General features: G+C 39.4%; 1 protein-coding gene across 1 annotated transcript; it reads right to left on the reverse strand.

Annotated features, from left to right (window-relative positions):
* Positions 1–2,279: 2,279 nt before the first annotated feature.
* On the reverse strand, positions 2,280–23,061 carry LOC117396657 (paired mesoderm homeobox protein 2-like). Its single transcript, XM_059005593.1, has 4 exons — positions 22,465–23,061; positions 5,914–6,098; positions 4,849–5,027; positions 2,280–4,127 (listed from the first exon to the last, which is right to left on the reverse strand). The coding sequence occupies exons 1-4, from the start codon at positions 22,697–22,699 to the stop codon at positions 3,992–3,994; spliced, it is 735 nt and encodes a 244-aa protein (XP_058861576.1). The 5' UTR covers positions 22,700–23,061; the 3' UTR covers positions 2,280–3,991.
* Between the last annotated feature and the right edge of the window lie 576 nt (positions 23,062–23,637).

Genomic DNA, 23,637 nt, shown 5'->3' on the forward strand with positions numbered 1-23,637 from the left:
AAATAATATTACTCCTCTGAGCAACATTGTCGCAAAGGTGCTTATTGTTTTACAGCTTGTCTTTTTGTTTCAGATTTTATTTTAATCAAATTTGTTCCAGATTTTATTTTAATCAACCAGCTGCTTCCCCCACCTTGAGCGACATGCTTTCAGCCAATAGCATGCTTTAACCAGTAAGACACTGCTTTGTCGAAATGACCAAGGAAGTGTATGGAAAGTGAGACCTTTCTGTATCCGGGTGTAATATCAGATATCATGTTTTAAAATGAAAATACACGTTTGATATAACATGTATCTAACAAAACTGCACACGTGAAAAAATGCGACTGTGCCAGCATTCCTGGTGTGGCTTGGAGAAAGCACCGTGAGGCGGAATGCGGTCAGGTGGGAGGTGCTGTCAGCCGCGCTCATTCCACGATGAGGTCATGGTAATGGGGCAGCTGCTGTTTATTAGGTGGAATCTCCTTGTATGGCTCAGGCTCTGTCTGCACACATGAATCTTATTTCTGAAATGATGTGATCTGCGCTTGTGCCAGAGAAAACGGAACTCAATTATTTCTTGGAGTTGTTTTGCAGGCAAAGCCTTCCACCCAAACTGGATCAAAGCTGTCTCTCTGTTTACGCTATGTAAGGTTGCACAACAAATTAGAGACACCTGCCACATGTAGCACACTCTTTTGCGTCAATGGGTAGTGACTCTGGATTATCTAATATATTCCATTCTTATGTAGTCCTTGATGTATCCAGTCCCTGTTGGACTCCCTCTCTAATAGCGTAGATATGCTGTAAAGTACCGTAAAAACAAACTGTTTAGAAACCCTTGAAAACCTGGACGCAACGTGATTATTATTATTATTATTATTATTATTATTATTATTATTATTATTATTATTATTATTAAGAAGAAGAAGAACCGTTAATTAGAACAACTAACATAAATAATTGAGTCAGTGGTTGCCAGTGTAATTACAACATTTGTCCACAATGTGGTGCTATGTTCCCATAATTAAAGAAACAAAACAAAACACGTACGGTATATCTCCGCAAGAGGATTTGTTTAGCATGTATATAGTAAATATGACTAATTTAGTTGATTATTGTAAAAAACTGAATATGAATGATTTGGGCTTTTTTTTCTTAAAGAAACAAAACAAGTTTTTTCGACCTGAAAAAAGAAACAAGGACCAAATGGAGATTAGATAAAGGGGCATTCAGAACAGACAATAGGAGGCACTTTTCTACACAGAGAATTGTGAGGGTCTGGAACCAACTCCCCAGTAATGTTGTTGAAGCCGACACCCTGGGATCCTTCAAGAAGCTGCTTGATGAGATTCTGGGATCAATAAGCTACTAACAACCAAACGAGCAAGATGGGCTGAATAGCCTCCTCTCGTTTGTAAACTTTCTTATGTTATGATGTTCTTAAGACTGTTAGTGTTTCAGAGCTGGAAAGGGCACCTAATATATATTACTGATACATGCCAAAAATTCCATTCCAAATCTTACAAATCGCCAAATGAGTTTTTGATTTGCAGCTGATTTGGGATAGCCATTCAAAGTCAGTTTCCTAATAGGAGTGGATGGGCTGCAGTAACTCAATAAGGCTTGCGTGACCCTCCCAAATAAGGTCTGCTTATGAGCAATCTCCAGAGCTCAAACTGCATCCCTGTAACTGGAGAGGAGCGTTACCAAGACCCCCAGCAAGTTAACTCATTTTTTCCCCTTCGTATGTAATTACGGAGATCGCTGGCCGGTACGCTTGTTTATGGAATGAACCGGATAATCCATGACAATGCACAGAACCGCTCGGCTATTATATGTGAAACTGTATAGCATAATGACCATCTGGTATGATGTTATGATAGAAATAATGGTTGCGCAGGTTTTTTTGGGAGGGAGAGGCTTCAGCATTTTGTTTTACAGATATTTCCTTAATGTGCCAGGACTTTCTTCCAGTTTACCAGCCAACGGCAACAATGAACCGCCGTACAGAGAAGTCCTGGGTTCAATCCCCAGCACTGCTTCATCGGCAGCGTTCAGTATTGAAAGCCAATATTCGGTTGCTAGCGGTCTGGGTTGTCGGTGGTAGGGTAATGCAATCAACCTCAACGGAGGTGTGTTTTTTTTAATGACAAAAGCACATTCAGTATTGTGAACTCAAACCGATTTCAAATACATGATTTAATTTAAACTATTACATACTTGATAAGACCGCCATGTGATTGTAGTTCTTGTACTACAGTCACATGGCGTTACTGCTCCGAGGAGCTTTAATCCTATGCTAAACTATAGACAACCCAAGCCTATTACAGGATGTCGGATGTGAACCAGTATGTATATCTCACAAACCAATCAATACGTACATTTGCACAGCAATATGAGGTCCAGGCAAACCAGTACTTACTAGAGATGGGCATCACCAGGTTCACGTGCCCTTCAGAACTCAGAATGCACTATCTGGATAATTGTGAAAACGTTTACTTTTAATAATAATTTCAGCATAGCACATACACATACTATAGTGCCATCAAGTGGCTGGGTGTTGTAATAGTGGCTATACTGGCTATGTCCAATTACATTTATTTACACACTCCAGCAAAACTCAAAACATAACAAGAAAGTTTCCTGATCAAAATTCAGGATCAAGTATGCTAGGGGTAAAAAAAAAAAAAAAAAATCACACACAAAAGGGACTAGGCTGAGACGATACACAATAGCTGTCAGTTCAAAAACGGGCACTCGGGCAAGTCCTGTAAATAAGTGTCTGAGACAGTGGAAAACTGAATCCTTGTCAGAGCTCCACATTGTTCAGTACGGTGACAGATGGTCCTGTTCTCTGATCCAAACTCCAGGAAGCTTCGCTGAGCAGCCAGTACAATGTGGTTATTCTTCATGGAAGTTTAGGCGTGCAGAAGGGCTTTGATCGGACTGTTGTCTTGTCTAGACGATGTGGAACTCAGTTAAATATTTACTTCCTCGATATTTCACAAACGTTTATTTTACAAAAAAAAAAAAAAAAAATAGGACAGGGGTGGGTGGGATGGAGGACGGACACAGGCATGCAAAACTGCCTGCAGATCTTGTTACAAGAAACAGAATTGTACAAACATGAAGCACAATTACAATTAGGTGCTGATTGTGCTCTGTGGTCCACAGATTCAGTGCCTGGGCTTTCATAGCGTTCCTGTGCGTTGACAACCAGTGACAGCGTGTTTTTGTTAATCAGTCGAGGGGGAGGTGAGCGTGGATCATTCGAAACGAGACCCATTGTTTGATAACCTGGCTCTTCATTTGGAGCTGGAAACGTGGCAATGGATCTTAATCAACATCAACTTGTTTGAAGACCAGCTGGTCTAAACTAGGGCTTGGGGACTTCCATGGGCTGATTCACATTCCTAATGTCAGACCAAATACAGCACCATTTAAAAACAGTTGATTCCCAGTGAATGTTTTTAAATGTCCTCACGGGATACCAGATTGAACAGATTTTGAAATACCCACTCGATCAACAGTGACGCCAAAGAGACCTGGTTATAAACAATCTCGTCTCAGATCTCCAGATCATTGTTTTAGAATATCTGTCTATTGCTGTCAGCTATTATAGTCAGCTATTACTAGGAAACTTACCATTCACAAAAATATTCAAGTACAACTCGAAACATCCCAGAAACATTATTCTTAGGCAATCAATCTTTCAGGATATCTTTGCATTTCCTTCATTTTTTTTAAATTTATTTTTTACATCAATAGCCACAGACAGACAACAAAATTAAAATTTTAAAAAATTAAAAAGTCTTAATACTGCAAGAGAGCTCCATTGTGACTGCAGGTTATGTCATAGTGCTGTGTGGTAGAAAAGCACTGAGAGAACTGCCTGCTACCAGTGGATGAAATGCCCCTCTGCCTGGATCAATGGCCACAGACCCCCAGTCTAGTTCTTTTCGCAAAGTCTTTTTAGTCTCTAGTCTTGGCTCTGGGCTCTCCCGGAAGCTCAGTTGGCTGTGGGCACCTGGCTCTGATGCAGGCTGAACTCCTTGGCCTTTAGTCTCAGGCTGGCGATGCTATTGGCCATGCTGACCCCATGACCCGAGGAGGAAGTGCTGGATGAACTGTAGGAAGGCACAGTGCTGTGAGGGAAACACACGAGACTCAGTAACACCATAGGTCTTCATCATTTACTCTTTGCACATGGGAAGATATAGTTAATACTGATATGGTGTATGTTTAGACCAGATCTTTAATTGTTCTATTGAACCGAGATAATGAATTAATGAAGGACCTGGTTGGGAATAGAATGAAAGAGCCACGAGTGAGTATTACTGTTCTAAGCTCCACCTCCCACAATGGTCACTGTATTTTATGGGGAAAGACTATGCTATACAGTAAAACCTGTCTAATCTGGCAAATTGTGCTAGATTATACAGTGTGCTGGATTACAGAGGTACCTATAAAAAGGTATAAATGACTATTTGAACACTTTAGTACTTTTCATTTTACATTCTCCATAAGGGAAAAAAAGTATTTAACTGCAGGTGTCTACCATACCTGCGGGACATGATTATAAACTTCACATGATCCCGGACTGCAAAGTAAGATTTACATTGATTTTAGACAGTAGGCAGGTTCTGGATTGTAGCGGGGATCATGCCATTCATTTCAATAGGGACTTGGTTGGGACCCAATGCCTAATAATACAGAACAGCAATTTACAGAGGGGCTGGATTAGACAGGTTTTACTGTATTTGATATTAGATTTTTTTTTGCATTAACACATATTTAGATCAAGTCTATTTCTGCAACCCCTGGTGCAATAAACAGTTCGATGAGCCGACCACAAGGGCTCTGTACCTGTATGTTGAAGCTGAGGACCAGGACAGATAGTCCGGGCTGAGGGGGGCAGGGCGTGGGGCCACTGGCTGCTCCATCACCACTTCCTGGCTGTACGATTTGAGGAGGTTGGCTGAGCGACTAGCAAGGACCGCCCTCTCATTGCGACGGAACTTCGCTCTTCTGTTCTGGAACCAGACCTGCAGGAACAGGGCAAGGTGAGCCTTCAATCAGCACAGACAGGGTTCTCACGTGACTCCATGTACACTAGGACAGTGTGAGACAGTTCAGGCTTTTCAACTCACACCGCAATGCATTCTGGTAAGTGCAGCCCTGCTGTGAAAGGGACCCGAGGCAGGTAAAACGTACCAGAATGCATTGCGATGTGAGTTGAAAAGCCTGAACTGGCCTTCTGTACATGGAGTCATATGGTAACCCTAAGCAAAGGTCCTTATTAAAGTTGGAGAAATGGAACTGGATGGAAAGATTGAGAAAAAAAAGGTCGATTATTTGGCTCAAGCTCTCCCCAGGTGGGGGTTATTGTTGTTGATCGGGCTAATTTACCATTCCAAGCGAAGCAAGTAAATTATTATTATTTATTTCTTAGCAGACGCCCTTATCCAGGGCGACTTACAATTGTTACAAGATATCACATTATTTTTTACATACAATTACCCATTTATACAGTTGGGTTTTTACTGGAGCAATCTAGGTAAAGTACCGTACTCAAGAGTACAGCAGCAGTGTCCCCCGCTGGGGATTGAACCCACGACCCTCTGGTCAAGAGTCCAAAGACCTAACCACTACTCCACACTGCTGCCCTGTACTCCACACTGCTGCCCTGTAAGAAACAGCGTCTGGGATTTGTGTGGGTCACTGTTCTCCACAGTCTAAGAAAAGCAGAGATCATCACAGCTCTTCTTCACTTGGATTTCAATGAACGTTCTGGCAGACTCCTTGTGAAACAGTCTGGGTAGCCCCTTCCCTTCAGACCTGCCTCAAACCTTCACTCTAATCATGTGACCATGCGGCCCTGCCTTTCACTCCAACCATGTGACCTGCAGTGCTCTTGGGGACAGACCTCACCTGCACTCTGGCCTCGCTGAGGTTGACCCTGCGCGCCAGCTCCTCTCTCACAAAGGCATCGGGGTAATGCGTCCTCTCAAACACTCTCTCCAGCGCCTGCAGCTGGCTGCTGTTGAACGTGGTGCGGCTCCGCCTCTGCTTCTTCTTCCTCTTTGCCAGGCTCTCGCTGGCACTCAGACTCTCTGCTGCAGATAGAATGGAGGACTCAGCGTCAGATAAAACGGAGAGGACTCAGCGTCAGAAAGAACAGAGAGGACTCAGCGTCAGAGAGACTGGAGAGGACTGCGTCAGAGAGACTGGAGAGGACTCAGCGTCAGAGAGACTGGAGAGGACTGCGTCAGAGAGACTGGAGAGGACTCTGCGTCAGAAAGAACAGAGAGGACTCAGCGTCAGAGAGACTGGAGAGGACTCAGCGTCAGAGAAAAATTAAATAGCAGAACAATCCTGACATCCTTTTGTATCCCTGGGATACAAAAGCAAATGAAGGCTTTAAATGTAATTGCTAATACCTACAAAGACTACAAAGACTGTCAGAGCTCAGCTCATTATATCTGGTTGATTTCTCTTGTTGTTTCCCCACACAGGACTGCGAAGCCCCCAAGTCACTATCCATACCTCGTTCAGCTCACCCTCCTCCAAAGTGCAGCTTTATTGGGTTTTCAAACCAAATAAACATGGCAGTGAAACATAAATCAAATGAGAAATTGTGTCAAATTAAAGAAACCCCAAACACCACGGGAGCCCTCCTTGTATATCCTCCCATGCTGGGAAGGGGAACGCCTTATTTTCTTGGAGGGAATGGATCCCCAATCCAGCGTGGGATCAAACTGAATTAACTTCCTGTACTTTCACTAGGAGACTTATAAAATCTACCAGGACTTGAACTAGCAGCTCCGGTGGGGGTGTGGGTATTGAGTTAGTGAACCAAACAAACAAAAGCCTCTCTTTTTAAATTTCGTTAACCCTATTGCCTCCAGTCGTGTTTGATACAGTAGAACAGAAAAACAAAAATAACAAGTACATGTCACAAAATAAAAGTTCTGGATTCCAAATCTGAATTTCAGATTTTGCACTATATATATATATATATATATATATATATATATATATATATATATATATATATATATATATATATGTATGCATGCCTGGTTAACAGTCCAGTTTGTTTACATCGGTTGTTTTAGCTGAAAGGAGACACTAGCCTAGCTACCTGCCTTCTTGAAAGCTGCTCGCCATTATGGAACTCTGTAAAACATGAGCCTGCTGTACTTGCAGCAGTAAGAGGTTATAGATGACTTTTTCAAGAAATAGTCATACGTACAAGACTGATATTTTCAACATAGGTTTATAAGGCAATTCATTAAGCAACTACAACCTTCTTAAATATGCAACAACTATTTTAAAGCCATATGGACCTCCTTTAAGGTTTAAGGCAAGCACAAGCACCAGAGATAGCAGGGAAATCCAATTGAAAGCACGCCCTTTCTTTATTGTTAACTTCTACTGCTCAGAGCTAGAGCAGAGCCTGTAAACCAACACGGCTAATCTGCCAGCAGCTCCGCTGAGCCCTTTCTGTTCCGAGCCCCGTGTTTGATTGATTACTTCATTGCTCTGGACACAGGCCCAGTCTCTGTAAGTGGAGAAGATAGCCACATGCCTAATAGTATTTGGCATCTGTCTGAAAGCTTTATGATGTGTGAGTTTTGGCTCTTGAAGTCTGTAGAACATACAGAGAGAGAGAGAGAGAAGGGAGTGGGGTGTCCTAATAATGACTGCTAATAGGTCTTTTAAAACATGGTGTTTGTGAATGTAGTGCTTGTGAGAGACTAGGGGGAAGCGGCACTGGGTGCAGTCGGACACAGTGCTGACCTGTAAGCACAGCTCAATCCTGACCTGAGCGCTCCCTGACATTCAGTATTCATATTCATGGTACAGCACGGGAACATCACAGTTAACTAATGTCATTTTTTTGTGTTTCTTGAGTGAATCACTTCCTGGACTAATGTGCACTGGGTGCTCAGGTTAAACCACCTTCTCATTTCACTTGGATTTAAACCCAAGGCAGCAACACAGCCCTGGTTGATATTTAGGGCTCAGCTGTGAAAAATCTCAATCATATTAATATATACAGATAAGACAGAACAGAGACACCCTGCTATAAAAGCGAATTAGCTATTGCAGATTATTGTTTTGACTATCCAAGCCAAATCGGTCCTGCCTTTAAAAGAAAACCCTTTAACTGTTACTCTTAAAGGTGTTCGTTTTGCCAAGCATTAATCAGTGGGTTGGTTTTGGGCTCGCCGAAATGATTGCATTGTTTAAAGGGCGTATGTCTGTGTTTGCCAGCGCACAATCACATAGTTTATTTGCTTATACAATATGTAGGCCAGGTTTAGCACATGTTAATAATTGTGCCGTAATTATTAGTATTTGTAGTAGTTGCATTTTATTTGCTTATAAAGTGTTTTATAGTCAAGACCTCATGGCACTGCACGTACTGTACCATCTCGTACTGACTAGAATGGAGTTGCCTTTGACCAAAATATACAAAATATGGGCAGTTCTTTAAGGCAGTGGCATGCATATAGATGGAGCTGACATAAAAATAATTTAATGTCCAACATTCGCCTTTCTCCATAAAAGCTGCTTTCCTGTGAAAGTGTAGTTTTATTAACCAACCCATGTTGGCATTGTTTCACATGCCTGGCACCCTCCTATATACTTTACTCTTTACACCCACCTGCTGGGCACTCTACACATTACACCTTTCTATATTCGTTCTAACCACCTGCTAACCAATACCCCTAGGCTATTATTAGAAGTCTTAGTGGTATCATTTTACTTTTCAGGCTTACCATGGGAGTCGTTTGACACCTTTCCCATACACAGATAGATAGATAGATTTTGTAAAATCTCTGAAATGACAATACAGTATTTCACTGCCTTCGATACAAACGCATACTGTAGATTACCATGGTAACAACCTGTAAAGTGTGGTTGACCACAGCCAAGTGTATTAAAACAAGGTGTAAAATGACCATGGTACACAATGTTTACCATTGTGATATGTAATAAAAACACCTTTAGTCAAAAATACTTGACAAAAATAGGAGGCTGAACCGAACACCACACAGCGTAATTATACTGTAATTACCCATGTGTGTTGCTAGGCTGGTAAATAAACATGGCTTATGGAAAACTGTGACTTATTTGAAAAAGGAAACTCCACACCAAGTGTGCATTCTGAATTACTGTGATTCAGCGTGATGATGATACAGGCCAGGAACACAATCTGAGGCTGTGTCCTATTCATGCTGTGCTGTCTGTTAGCAATACATAATGTGGGCATTAGACATCTTACCAATTAGCTGTAAATAAGGGCTTCTGAAGCTCTTCAAAGCAGACTCCTGTGACAGGTTCTGACGGCTGTGTGATGAACAAAACTGTTAACACATGTGATTTCAAAAAGGGGAGGGGAGCCTTGCTGTTTGAATTTCAAAGCGAGTTAACTCCTAACATGCCGAATACCTAGGGATGTATTTTTCAAGCACGACTCTGGCACAATTTTCTATGTGGTCAATGTTCAAAGCATATTCCTGGTACACATGATAAATTAATAGAGGAAGTTTAAAGCTTAGTATGATCAATTTATCCATCTGAAAACCGCAACTAAATAAATAAACAGAAGCAAATTGAAGCCTAGCTTTTGGTTTCTGCTCAGGTCTGGGAGTGAGAAGAGTGTGTATTTTTCTTTGATATCTCCTGATTGAAACTGAAGTGCTCACACCAAACTCAATGCGAATGAGCTAGCGGCTACATCTGTGTAGCAATTCAAAGAGTGTATGTCAGTAACCACCCTGCAGTACAGTATAGTCAGGGCTGCGTCTGTGTGCGACTCTTATGGCTATCTTGTCACTTCCTATAGTATATACAGGGTGCCCCATTACTGGCACAATAGGCTTATTTGTAAATATTACTGGTCGTTCTTTCAGATGTGAAATGTCTATAAGCAGACTTTTTCAGATCATTTTGATGTGTGGATCACATGGTCAATGGGGTGTGGCCACACAATTTAACATCCTAATCGGAATAATATATGATATGTCTGAACAGCCTGTATATTAGATACACAATCACATTCAACGACAATACGTATGGGTCCAAAACTAACAAAAGAAAGTTACTCTGATTTCTCCCCCAGTTTTAGTAATGCTGAAGGAACAGAATATGTTACAAAGGGGAGCCCTTATAAATGTTTATCATGGTATTTTTGCATGGTCTATATACAGTTTTCCTATGCTGTTCCCATGTTCATACCATGCATTTATCATAGTTTGCCCTGGTTTGTCATGTTTGTTAATATATTTTACCATACCTCGCTAGTCTTTACAATGCTTAGCTATGCTTTCCCATGCGTTCACTGTGCTTTTGGCTATAAGGGGCTGTAAAAGGTGTAGACCAGCATGGAGAAAAGAGAAAGGCACTAGGTTCAGGTCTGAGCAGCTAAGACCCCCACATCTCATTCATTTTCTTGTATTACCAACTCACTTTAACCTTCCCTATCCTCCAGTGATCCCAATTTGGTCTAATGAGTCAGGCTTGGCTACAGAAACACCCACAGCCTCCCAGATGCAAAGAAAGCAGCTATATTTAACCACACGGCCCATTTCAGCCTCACATGAAATATATTTAGACATGTCATTTAAATACTTTTGAACTGAGGATTTAAACAAAGGCAACCCTTTTCCAGGAGTTAATAAAGTCAGCTGGGAATAAATAAAAAAAAAAAAAACATATATCAGAATAAATTAATAAAAGGACCTGCTTGGCTTGGAAGTGTTTAACTTGTGGGCTGTGTGAACACTGTACACTATTTCATATAAAAATAAACAGCTGATTCCCATTGCAGTTTTGAAGGGCCGCGGCTCCGCACAGAGTTATTGCTTTGAAAGCCTATTCTGTAGCCAGTTTCCTTCCAGGCTATTTAAAAAAAAAAAACTTCCAATTAGAGCAACAAAACACTTTGGGCTTGCAAGCCAAAAAGTCCCTTATAATGCTGCTGGCAAACGCACTACAAAAAAATAACATAATAACAGAACCCTGAACAAGGCTCTGGCTAAGGAGCTCTGAGCACATGCGTTCTCACCATTGTATTTAAACAACAAAGCGATTTGAATTTCTAAATGATACTGTTTGTTTTTGTGTAAATTCCTATTGGTAAACCACAACAGCCACATCGCTCCCAGTATCAAAGGAACACTCAGCAAGCACAATGGATTACTCCATCTGTTTGCATAGTAACATACTTACTATGAACTGTAGTTCTGTGTTTTATATATATATATATATATATATATATATATATATATATATATATATATATATATATATATATATATATATATATATAGAGAGAGAGAGAGAGAGAGAGAGAGAGAGAGAGAGAGAGAGAGAGAGAGAGAGAGAGAGAGAGAGAGAGAGAGAGGCTTGTCGTAGTTCTAAGGACGGAGGCTCAGCTCGCTACGCTAATCATATTGGTTCCTCAGCCTTCCAGTACTTGTTCTGCAAGCCTTTCTCCTCCACCTCCCTCCTTTGCAACTACATCTCCTTTTTGGGGGTCGGTGGTCCTCCATCACCCGGCCTTGGTGACCTCTGACCGACGCTGGAGGTCGCACCTCAAACCAGGGCGGCTCCTATCGGTCCAGAAGGCAAGATCCTAGGCCAAACAGTCAATCACTACACTTTACATCTTACAATGCTGAGCTTCAATCTTTGATTAGATATGTGCAGTATAGAGAATTCAAAAAAACAGTTATATATCCAAGGAGAACCAGGATCCAACAGGATACTCATCAATGACTAGACTATCTGTAGCTAATTAAAATAATGGGTTTTATATATATATATATATATATATATATATATATATATATATATATATATATATATATATATATATACAGGCAGAATGTATAGAGAGAAATATAAAGTCCATTATACCTGTGTGTTTAATGTTTCACAATTTGCACAATGAATGATATATTCTTCCATTACGTTAAACACTCAATTGAAAACTATAGAACTATTTTAAAAAGTCAAGTAAAGTACCCCAGTACAGCAACCAGTACTGCCCTTCCCTGTAGGACCTGTAGTCATCTAATTTATTGTTGCCTTAAGTACCCTGACTAACAAGTCTCCCCAGGTATAATAATATTCCTTTCCTTAGCAAACACTAAACCTTAATAGCTTTCCTCAAAGAGCAGTGAAACACATGGGATTCCCATTGGCTCCCGTGGATTCTGAAATGTCTCTCCGCTCACACGCTAAAGTGCAGTAAAACACACCGACTGTAAAATGAAATATCACACATACATGGGCGGCAGTACCCTGGGTTTGGTGGAACTATGGTGCACATACAAAATGACAGTTATATTAGAATTGCTAACGTTGCTTGAGTGCTCATGAAACTTACACTGTGTATCAGATGTCAGCATTGATGCTGTTGACACAGCTGTCCCTGTGACAACCTATTGACACTTTTACAAATATGTAAACACAAGACATTCTGTGACTCAACAATTAGCCCATGCAATAATAACACTGACTAAATGTCGACAACAGTCAACAACATAGGGTAAAGGGTTTTACCATTGCTGCTCTTAGAGGGTCATTGGTTGCACTTTGGGGAATTGGTTGCATAGATGCAGCTACATTGGTAGGAACCACTGGTAATGTTCTGCAATAGAAGGAGCCACATCGGTACCATTGTGCCACTGTACCAGGTCCACTGTGCAGTACTTGCATTGTCTCAGATTGTCGTTGCTGGTAATGTTGGGGTCTGCCAATATCCCTGCTAAAGGTTCTACCAGAGAACACTGGTATTAAAACGGAATGGCAATTGTATTTTTAAGATTCTGAAAGGGAATTCTCCTTTGTGCTATAGACCTCTAGTATGAATTCTTTTCTGTGTATTGTACTGTCCGTTCCCTCCCGGAAACGCCACTGTAGCTGCTTACAATAGGTTAATAAAGAGCCGAAGATCTAGGTTTTATTCAACGCTTCCGATCGTAAAACACTGCATTTAATAAGAGTGAAGCTGATTGCTCCCTTGGGTGCTGTAATCCTGTTGCTCCTGAAAACACTGCAAATGAAACACCTTAGAGAGCACCAAACACCTCATGCGTCTGTCAGCACTGATATAGTCTTCTTCTGCCCGGTCCCAGTTCAATGCATTTACTCGCAGAAGTGCTGCCCCCCCCCCCTCTTCCCTTCTCCTGTGGCTTTGCTCTGCAGTGATTAAGGAAAAAGCATCGGCTGCAGCTCCCAGCGGTGTTGAAATCAGTCTGGGAAGGTGAACTAAGGCATGACGCGCCAGTGCTGCATGGTCTCCAACATCTTTGGAACAATGCAGATAACCAGCAGGAGATTACATTTCTTCTTGACCATATTTGCCTTGGAGGCGGATTCAAGCGCAATTGCTTCTATTTGTCCTGGGTCATTTCCCAGTTCTATGGTGACAGTCAACCACATGTTCCAGAGGGCTAGTGCCTTTACTGCCAGAGCCCGTGTCTGTATGTTCTCATTGAATCCACTTGCTTGTAGGGACCCTGCACTTCTTAAGCTAGCACATGTTACAAGACCGTGGCCAACCACAGGCAGACACAGACATGGATTCAGTTTTCACAGCACTGCAATGCTTAATATTGTGAGATTGATACTGATGCTAAAACAACTAACATTGGCAAAAATATCACAGTTTTAGTTTGCTTTGTTATCTGGTACCTCTTTAAACCTGCCTTGAGGATTACAGTACCCTCATTAAAATGTAATCCTGCAAAATGACGGGTGTGTGTGAGTTCCCTACTCTCTCACACTAGCTTCCTCTCAAGGTAAGTGTCACTTGTGTGCAGTAGTGTTTGAGGATTGCTGTCATTACCTAGGTCAAAGAAGGCATACATACTGTACATCAGGGGTGCACAATTCCGTCCTGGAGGGCCGGTGTCCCTCCTGGCTTTTGTTCCAACCTTGCCCTAAATTACTTAATTGGACCAATTATTACCAATTATTGGTCTAATTAAGTAATTTAGAACACAGTTGGAACAAAAGCCAGGAGGGATCCGGCCCTCCAGGACCGGAATTGTGCACCCCTGCTGTACATAGTGCCAGCATGTCAGTCTTTATACCCCAGGGCACTGGTTTTCAACCCAACTGAGCTCTCAATTACTTAACTCATTGAACTAATAATTAGCTTAATTAGCATTTTTAATTGTTCCCCGCTCCTAAAAAGTTGCAGATTTCAAGTTATTCATAACATTTTATAGTTAAGTTGAGCTCTCCAACTGTTTAAGAGCTGAAAGCAATTAAAAAGGCCCAATTAAGCTAATTATGAGTTCAATTAAAAGCTTATTTAAGTAATTAAGAGCTCAGTTGAAATGAAAACCAGAAGACACAGGGCAAAAGCACCAAATAAATGCGTTACCAATCCCATAAAACACAACAACGTATCAACTGTTCCTAAGTATATTGAGGGCTAAATTGCGTAATTGGTATTTCCTATACCTGTAATTAGCAAATTTGTCAGACTGCCCTTAAATGAGTCCTGCGAAGCACGCTTGTGCTGTGAATGCTTTCGCATTGCAGACGGGAGTTTCCTTGCGTGTGAGAGCTGCAAGGCGCACTGATTGAGCGGCTGGCGGGATGGCGCCTCCACACATCTGGTTCAGCGTGAGCAGCTGGCGCCTGGCTCAGCCGCAGCCTTCTCAGCGAGAGCGACGTACACACAACAGAGACCTGCATTCAAACTAAACGCACGTATTATACAGAATATCCCCGCGTAGACTATAAAAACGCCAGTTTCACGTTAACAAACTGAATGTAACATATATCATTTGTACACCATTCAAATAAAAACAGAGTAGTTGTTTTTTCGTTGCAGAACACAATACTGACCAAAAATATAATTCGAAATGATTCCTTTGTATCGTTTACATTACTTCCGATCGATGACATTGATATCCAGAGAAGCCAGTTTTATCCAGTGTTAAAATGCCGAATGGGACTTGTTGCTAAACTTAGGCATATTTGTAAAAATTAACTTTATAAGTTAAACCAAAGGCAGCTTTATATAGGCCTATGGTACAGTATGACACAAACAAACGACGTAGACTTCAATAGTAGACTTCGTATAAGACCAATAGGCAGGTGTCATATTAAAGCTATTGTATTTAGATAGATGTAACTTGCTTGCATTCCAGTCATTGAAATACGATTACAATATGGTTATCCATTTCATATTACGTTTGCAGCGTTTACCTAAACATCAGAAACGTGAAAATTAAGCCAAACTAAAAATTCAATTAAATAAAAAAAAAATTTCTAAACAAAATGTATCCATTAACAGATGTTTGATATTGCTGGTCCTTATTTTATTATTCCAATTATCTTAGCGCGTGCGCATTGTATTGTAACAGCAGGCACCTGTTTGATTAATTGACACCTGTGCCAATCATTTAGCACGGGGCTGGCTTAACTCAAGTTAACTTTTTAAATTGTCACTCTGCAAAACATCGTTATATCAATCACTAAGATCAATAAACTGCCACTAGGTATGGTTGGTTTCTGGGTTTACAACGTCAGTAATGAACAGGTATAACCAGGAGGGCAATTGTCTCCGTCTGTCATGTGATTGGTTCACATCACTGTCAGTCCCAGTTCAAAAAAATTCAACTCGACGAAAACAAATATGACGGGCAGGATATAAACTGGATTATGCAGCAGTCAGCAAACCAGACTGAGATGGAGAAAAAGTTGGCTAACTATAAGATACGAATTTCAAAAACATCTGCTGTTATTTATTTCTGTTATTTATTTACTTACGTATGCTGTATCAGCTATATTTAAACAAAATATAGCCTATAGAGTGGTCTTTACTATCCAAGCTTGCCTCACTTATTTTCTTGACTGATTCATAATCATATATTAAATATGTACTGCCTACTGCTGCTTCGAAAATTATAGCCCCCTGTCGGTAACAGTAGTCTTCCCTCGGGTCAATCATTTTCCACTCTAGCCCTCCTCTCCAGTTCATATTTACTATATATAATACTTTCTTCTTCTTCTTCTTCTTCTTCTTATTATTATTATTATTATTATTATCGCTGTGGTGCTTTTCTTTTTTTTTTTTTTTTTTTACAATAAATCACTAAATTGCAATGTGTTTCAAAACGTTAGTCAAACGTTTAACTTAGTTGTGTTGCTAAATGTTTCATTTGATACATTAAATCAAAACGCTGAAGCTATGCTACTTATCTACTTATATTAATATTGTTATTAGTAAGCAGCAGACGTAGTATTATGTGCGCTATTATGTATTTAAAAAAATCATTTACACCTTTTGCCTCTGTTTCATAATCACAATTGACGTTTGTTGTTAAAGTTAACTAATTACTCCGATGAAAAATGGTTTATTTTAAAACAGCCAACCTACAGCCTACAAATACTGCTGGCCCCTTAGTCCTACCACTTCCAATCATTTACTTTATTTTAGTTTCGCAGTTCCGGTCGGTTTAAATTGATAACCTGCTAAAGGGAAAGGCCTAGTTTGTTTATTGTTACACTGCGTCTAGATTACATTGACTCGGTGCAAAGGGTACATCTATAAAGTAAACCATTGGTTACCTGTTTCTCGTAAGAATTATATAATCTTTGCATAAAACCTGGAGACGTTTTACATTGTTTTAATGCAAAATTAAAACAGATGGTAAGAATCTTGGCATTTTGAGGAGCGCTTTTACTAGGTATACCGGAAAATGTTAACAATATTTTTTTGTTTGGTACAAAATAAGTATAGGAAATTATGAAATAAGGTAGGCTAAGCATTGTTAAAAAAAAAAAAAAAAAAAAAGTGAAGCTTGTTTAATCTTCCTCTTGATGAAATAGAAAACAGCTGAAAAATAAATAGTGCTATATGATGCTGTCGATGACAACTGGGCAGGTGAAGTTTAGAAAATAATGTGCAAAGAAAAGCGATCTAGTAAAAGGTTATAATTATTTTCGTTCAGTGCATAATTTTTAAGTATTTGCAAAACGTTTTCAAGCAAAAACTATTTATTTTTTTCAATTAAAATAAAATGTAAAAATATGTACTTAAATGTAACAGATTCAAATAACATTTTATTTGATTTGACTTTGAGCAAAATATTTTTTCTAACTCTTAGTTTGCTTCGCGGAAAACAAGCAGGTTCTAATGATTGCAATATGCTGTAAAGCTCGTGCTGTTCTTTGGGAAGGGGTGTGCAGATTCTTTTGCAGTTATAAAAAGCTCTGTGCCTTTCTAATTGCCGCTTGTTGGGGGAGATCAGCCTTGTCACGAGGTCAAAACTCATCCCGGGACGCTACAAAACAATTTACACTTTATCTTTCATTTGTATTTAGAAAAGTCAAAGGTTACATAGTTTGTTATTACACAATTAGAGGCGAAGCACCTTTTTATTTAATAATGACCACTTGTAACACAAACCACGCAGTCTCAATAATAATAACAACAACAATATGAATATGAATATGAATACGTATTAATATTAAAATGACTAAAAACAAAGCAACATTCTTTATATATGCAAGTGCACCGTAATTATGATAATAATTTACTTGAAAAAACAACACGTTTTTATCTGTGTTTTAGTGTACCTTATGCCGGTTAACCAAAAAGGTGAGATTAAAAAAACAACATAAAATCATATTTAACATTTTGTTTTAACATTTTAAAACAAGTGTAAAAATTAACACACGTGATTTTAGCCAAAAGGTTTGTTTTCTATAATCTATAGTTAAAATCTGTGGTAGACGACGCTTGAAACTGTAAGACTGGCTAAAAGACTTGAAGATATGGCGCAGGTAATTATCAGTTAAACACCCCTTATGCAAGTTTGCACGGTGTGCTTTTCCCATGGCTATACGCATTTACTGTACCGTAGTTTTGCCATGGTTATGCTTTACCATACCTCGCTATTCTTTACAATGCTTATCTATGCTTCACTATGCTTTATTATACTGTGCTGTTTTAATTATGGCAAACTGTTGTAAGAGACAACTCTGTTTTGTATTCATATTCGCCAGGTTAAGATTGTAAACGTGTGTGTTACTTTGGTGCTTCAATAATAACATACACCCATACCCGATGTGGTTGAGGTTCTACTGTAATCTTACGGGGTCACTGAGTCCTGCTGTGTACTGGAGTTTGTCATTCAAGCTAACTTCCTTGTGATCTCTCCATCCTATCTACTGAGATCTGAAAGACGAAGCATTGCCCTCTATAGTAATCTCTTGCCTGCCATTTGGCAGATAAAAAAAAAGTCAATAGAAGAATATTTGTGTATTTCGCTGCAGTGAGGCGATTCTCCCAAAAGGCGCACGCGTTATTTAGATAAAACAAACGTTTTGTTTTCCCCTGGACCTTTTGAAAATGTAAGCTGTAGAGTTTGCTGGATGTACCACCTTGTGTTTGTGTAACACTCTCTATGTGGGGGCAGGTGGGATCCTTTTATTTGCTGCACACAGGAAATGAAACTGCATAGGAAACTTATAGTGGCATAGCAAGATAAATGAGCTGGCTAATGAAGTTAAGCCTGTTCAGTTTATTCCAGTGTATCCATGCATTTTCTGGCTGACAGGGGAACTACCTAAGCACAATAACTGATTATAAGGACAAGGTTGCTGAACTCTATAGCATTCATCTTTAGCCCCTGAGTTCTGTGATGTAATTGGCAATCCACACTTGGAATGCATGTAAAATGTCTTAGCCTTCTATTTAAAGTGCATGAAGGAATCTCACCCAGAATGCACACATTTTTATTAATAAGCCAAGTAGATAATGAAAAACAGAGGCATTGGAATGAACATGCTTTGAGAACAATTTCCCTTCATTTCGAATTGTTGTATAAATCTTAAGTTGCTTCTGTTCTCTGGCTAGCTCTAGGGTCTTCAGTCTCCTTTTTAGTCAACCTTGCACCATTCAGGTCACAACATTGGTCACATTTTACCATGCGATAGACCCCAGTGTGTAGTACTGGTGTACCCTATGATTACCCTTTTACTATGCACTGTGGAAAAACCGAGCATTCTTCAGTAATGCCGAAGCAAACTTTTCAAGGAACTGATCACTCATTACTGTGCCAGACCCCTCTGCCACACCTGTGCTGTTAACTGACACACCTCTCTGCACTGCTCCTAGCCTTTCACCTTTCACAGACGCACGCCAGTTTTTTTATGTTGAAAAATATCACCGCAGGCTTCAGGTATGCTAGGTCTGAGGTTACGTCGTACAGCATGTCTAATAGCTACTTAACATCTGTGTCAATATTTGTTTTCTATCAGGACAAATCCCTAATTGTCCTTACTCCCGGACAGGACCCTACCTGACACCATGTGCAGCACAGAAAGTGAGTTTAGTTCAAGTGTGGGCCTAACAGCTATAGCCATTGATGTAATTTATTGTTTTGCATATTTGCATAGGGCTACCATATAACCAGTGCTGGTATATATGACAATGCACAAACTTTAAAATAATATTAATAATAATTCAGTAGGATTTTTTTTCCTGGAGAATATTCAGGCCATTATAATCGGAGCAGGCAATGTCAACAGAATCGTTTCCTGTACTTACTGTCAATACCGACCTTAGTTTCCAGCAATAATAAATAAATCCTCAGCTAAATAAATGAACGGTTCACGAATGAACAGATACGGCGGAAAATCACAACAATCGCTCCAGGATCCAGACGGAGTTGTTGGAAGGGGAAGTGGCTTCGCAGCGGTTGTCTTCTCGGATATTACAAACTGTTGACTCTTCGTCGTGAGACCTACGGATCCTGTACAGTACGCTCGAGTAACCCTTTCTGCTGTAGTCCGGTGTCCCCTCGCTTTCAAAGATTCGAGATTCACCTTCAGTATGAAACGCTATTCTAGACAGCAATCAATCTGGAAACCTGACAACATGAAAAGCCATGCGTAATTACGACTTTCACTGTAAACGTTGTCTTCAGAAGACTTTGCAGATGTGGCAATGCAATATAACTCTTTGGTACGGGTAATTATTAGACAGTTTAAATACAGCTGACCTGTAGCTATACGACACTACACGTGCATCTTGTTTAGTTCAGTTTGGGTACACTGTAAAACCAATTGTTTAAGTATCCTATGTAACCGTATTGATTTTAATTTGGACATGCACACAAACACACAGGTGCGACCAAAATAAACACAGTGCAAAGTACATTAATAAAATGTTTTTTTTTTATAATCTGCTGCAACAGATTTTACGTCTTAAAATGTAGATTTACAGTGCAGGTTTACAGCAACGCCTTTTAGACGAATACAGTAGTATTGTCAGCTAAACTACAAACACCCCCCTGTGTTGCACACAGTGTTGCACACACGGGATCATGTTTAAAACTGTTCCTTTTGGTCACCGAGACCTATACCAAAAATAAAAGCGTGCAAAACATAAGGCTAATCCCAAATCCAGTTCTGAAACCAGCACCTTATTATGTGGCGGAACGACCATTCAAAGTTACAGCCACCACCTTTATTGTTTTAGATTAGTATGACTCGGCTACTTTATAATACTGTTGTAGGACATTCAAGGTCTTGCTAAAAACCCACAACACAGTGACACGCAAGAGGTAAGCTAATCACAATGCCAAATTGCGCACTCCTAAATACACATTTTGCAATATTTTGGGGAGAAAAATGAGAATGCGACAAAAAAGATTAAACATTTTTTTAATTTTTTTTAATTCAGAACACAAATGCTAATTCACTGCGCGAGAAAATTATTAGAGTCCCGTGGATGACGGATTATAAGTGATAATTCATCATTAATCTTCATTATGTAAGGAATGTATTTCAACATGAAATACCATTTAAATATCATGCGAGTGGGAGTAAGTTGCACAAAGTTACGACGTTCTGTTACAAATAAAATCCTCGCAAACACTCACAAAAAAATTACACATTTTACATTTGATTAGCCTACACTAGAAGTAAGTTTAAATAAGTTTTGTTTTTTAAAAAAATTAAAAATATAGAAAAACACTCAACGGTGAATAATATCGTTTCCAAGTGCGTACAGGAGAGATTCCAAGGATCGGTCTGGCCTACATTTCAAGAATACAGATATTTACAAAATATAAACCACGTCGAAATGCAGTCAACAGACATGCAGGCCTTAAAAAAGGACCGGACTATTTCTAGGGCTGAAAAACTTCTCCTTCCAGTGTTGGATGTACAGGCAGGTAACCTACTTTTATGAACTGGCGATTTTGGGGAATAACCGGAGCTAACCATGGACAAAAGCATCGAAATGCCTACACAAATCTGTTTAGCCAAAGAATAAAAGATACCTATACTATTGGCAATTGAAATACTATAAATTAAACACGATTTATTATCTGTTGTATTTGTGGTGCTATATTAAATTATTCTTCTTCTTCTTCTTCTTCTTCTTCTTCTTCTTCTTCTTCTTCTTCTTCTTCTTCTTCTTCTTATTATTATTATTATTATTGTAATGTTCGTGCATTGTCATGTATACCAGCATTTGTTATATGGTTTTGTTATGCAACTGTTTTATTTTTAATCAAAACAATAAATGATATCAATGGCATGTTTATTACCAGGAATATATACTATCCTGCCAAAAATGTACAGCCTTTTAGGTATTACCTGACCATGGCTTCTACTAGCCTATAGCTGCTGAAAAAACTTTTCATGATACTTAGATCTTTTAATAAAGAGATTTTTTCACACTACACATTTTAATTGACAATAGTTTAATGTCTTATTTAGAAAAAAGAAAAAAAGACCCTGCATATCTGTGATACAGTAAACACAAACTTGTTGTCCCTTCATAAAACCGCGTTGTGCTGATTTTCAACGTACTGCCTGTGTGTTTGCACGTGCGAATGTATTTATATATAGATTCGTGGTGCATTGATACAGGCTTTGCGCAAGTTGAAATATGGCAATTATACCAAGTTTGTATTTAATATTTTTTAATGAAGGAATACACACTCTTATGAATTTAACACAAACTATGTACCCGCATTCCCTAATCTGGTTTATTACTGTTGTTCTGTCTAGCACATATAGAGTTAAATATTCAAGTGTAGAAAACTGCTTGAAATGCTAGAAGTTATACAGAGCCCGATAGTGACAAATATTTTTATAATTGTATTTTAAAGTGAACCGGCGTAATGAGAGCAAGGTCGTCTTTACAGCGATGTCCCATCACTACATGTTTGCTACCTTTCCGCAGTGACAAGAGGACCACTTTCAATAAAGTGCTTGTCTTTATAACTGCAGAACTACACCATCTCAATACCTCAAATATAGTTTAACAGAAGATTATATCGGTATAAACGCCATTTAGAACTATAGCACTAGACATCCGTTTGATGCGCAATGTTGTAAGGAATCCAAGCTGTCATCTACATAAATATTAACACGCGATGCTGCACTAACAATCAACATTGATTCTTTCATTTTACTTACTGTCCTGCAAGGCTGTCTCACTCCCACTGCTTAACCCGGACTGTTCCTGCAGCCCCTTCCCGACTTCCCTCATCCCTCCGACGGGCTCTCTTATTCCATTCACCCCGGTCACCTCTTCCAGGTCCAGAAGGTGACTGACGCTAAATTTATTCCTGTTTTGACCGCCGTCTAAGGAGTCCATAGTGGCTGTAGTAGTATAGGGGCACCCTGTTTTTTTACAAAATACACTGTCCATCCCTCCTACCCAAAACAAAATCAGAATCTTTATTTCCGATTTTCACAGTTGATGTAAAGTTCCCAGAATATATATATTTTCAAACTTCTTTTCCGCCTTTCGCTGACGTCTTGTTAAAAAAAAAAATCTGTAAAACAATTTCCACACCCCCACACCACGAAAAAAAAAAAAAGTTATGCAATTTTCCCCCACCCCTAAGCGGTGTCAATAAAGTTTAGCTAAACTTTTTTTTTCTTTTCTCTCTTTAACTTTCCCTCTCAAGGGCTTCTATCAACAAATGAGAATTAGCAAAGCCTTTGGAAGCTGTTGTTTTGTGACTCGAGACATCTTTCTTCAGCCTTGCTTTACCAATTTCGTTTCAAAGGGTGTGACCCAGACTGACACCGGGACCTCGTTGCCTAAATGAGGTTAAGAACGCCCCCCCCCCCCCCCCCTCCCCCCTCCCCCAAATACTTCAAGGAGTCAAAGATCCTCTCCATTATAGCAGCGCCAGCTCCCTTGAGACCCCCAGTACTCGCTCTAATGAGATAATTATGCCCTCATTCAAATGTTCAAATCTGTATATTCAAGCCAATGATTTAGGCGTCTCGCTAATTAAAACAATAGCCCAGACGTTTAAATTATGTTTCCCTTTCAAGGGAGTGAAGTGAAAGCGGGTATATCATTTGAGAGTGCCACTTAAAATAATATATATATATTTTTTTACAAAAAATAATCGTAGGCTATAACATTTTTTTTACTGGCAATTTGAGGTATTTCAAAATTAGAACTATAGCCTATAAAATGTTCATACCATTTGTTACAGCCAAGACTGGTTTAAATTTTTTTTGTGATTGTAATATAATGCAATACTTGAATATTATGTATTTTAATAGGCCCTAAATTATTATGAAACAAAAGCCAACAGGCTATTTAGTATTATATAGCTGTTCTTTATA

The sequence above is a fragment of the Acipenser ruthenus genome, chromosome 31, assembly GCF_902713425.1.
Source record: "Acipenser ruthenus chromosome 31, fAciRut3.2 maternal haplotype, whole genome shotgun sequence".
Classification (NCBI taxonomy): Eukaryota; Metazoa; Chordata; class Actinopteri; order Acipenseriformes; family Acipenseridae; genus Acipenser; species Acipenser ruthenus.

Excerpts from the sequence above, each read along its gene's own strand:
- LOC117396657 (XM_059005593.1), bottom strand. The coding sequence starts at position 22,699 with ATGGACAGTGTATTTTGTAAAAAAACAGGGTGCCCCTATACTACTACA. Across the intron at positions 5,028-5,913 it reads TCAGCGAGGCCAGAGTGCAG|GTCTGGTTCCAGAACAGAAG; the intron begins GTGAGGTCTGTC and ends CTGTTCCTGCAG. Across the intron at positions 4,128-4,848 it reads TCCTCAGCTTCAACATACAG|CACTGTGCCTTCCTACAGTT; the intron begins GTACAGAGCCCT and ends TTTCCCTCACAG.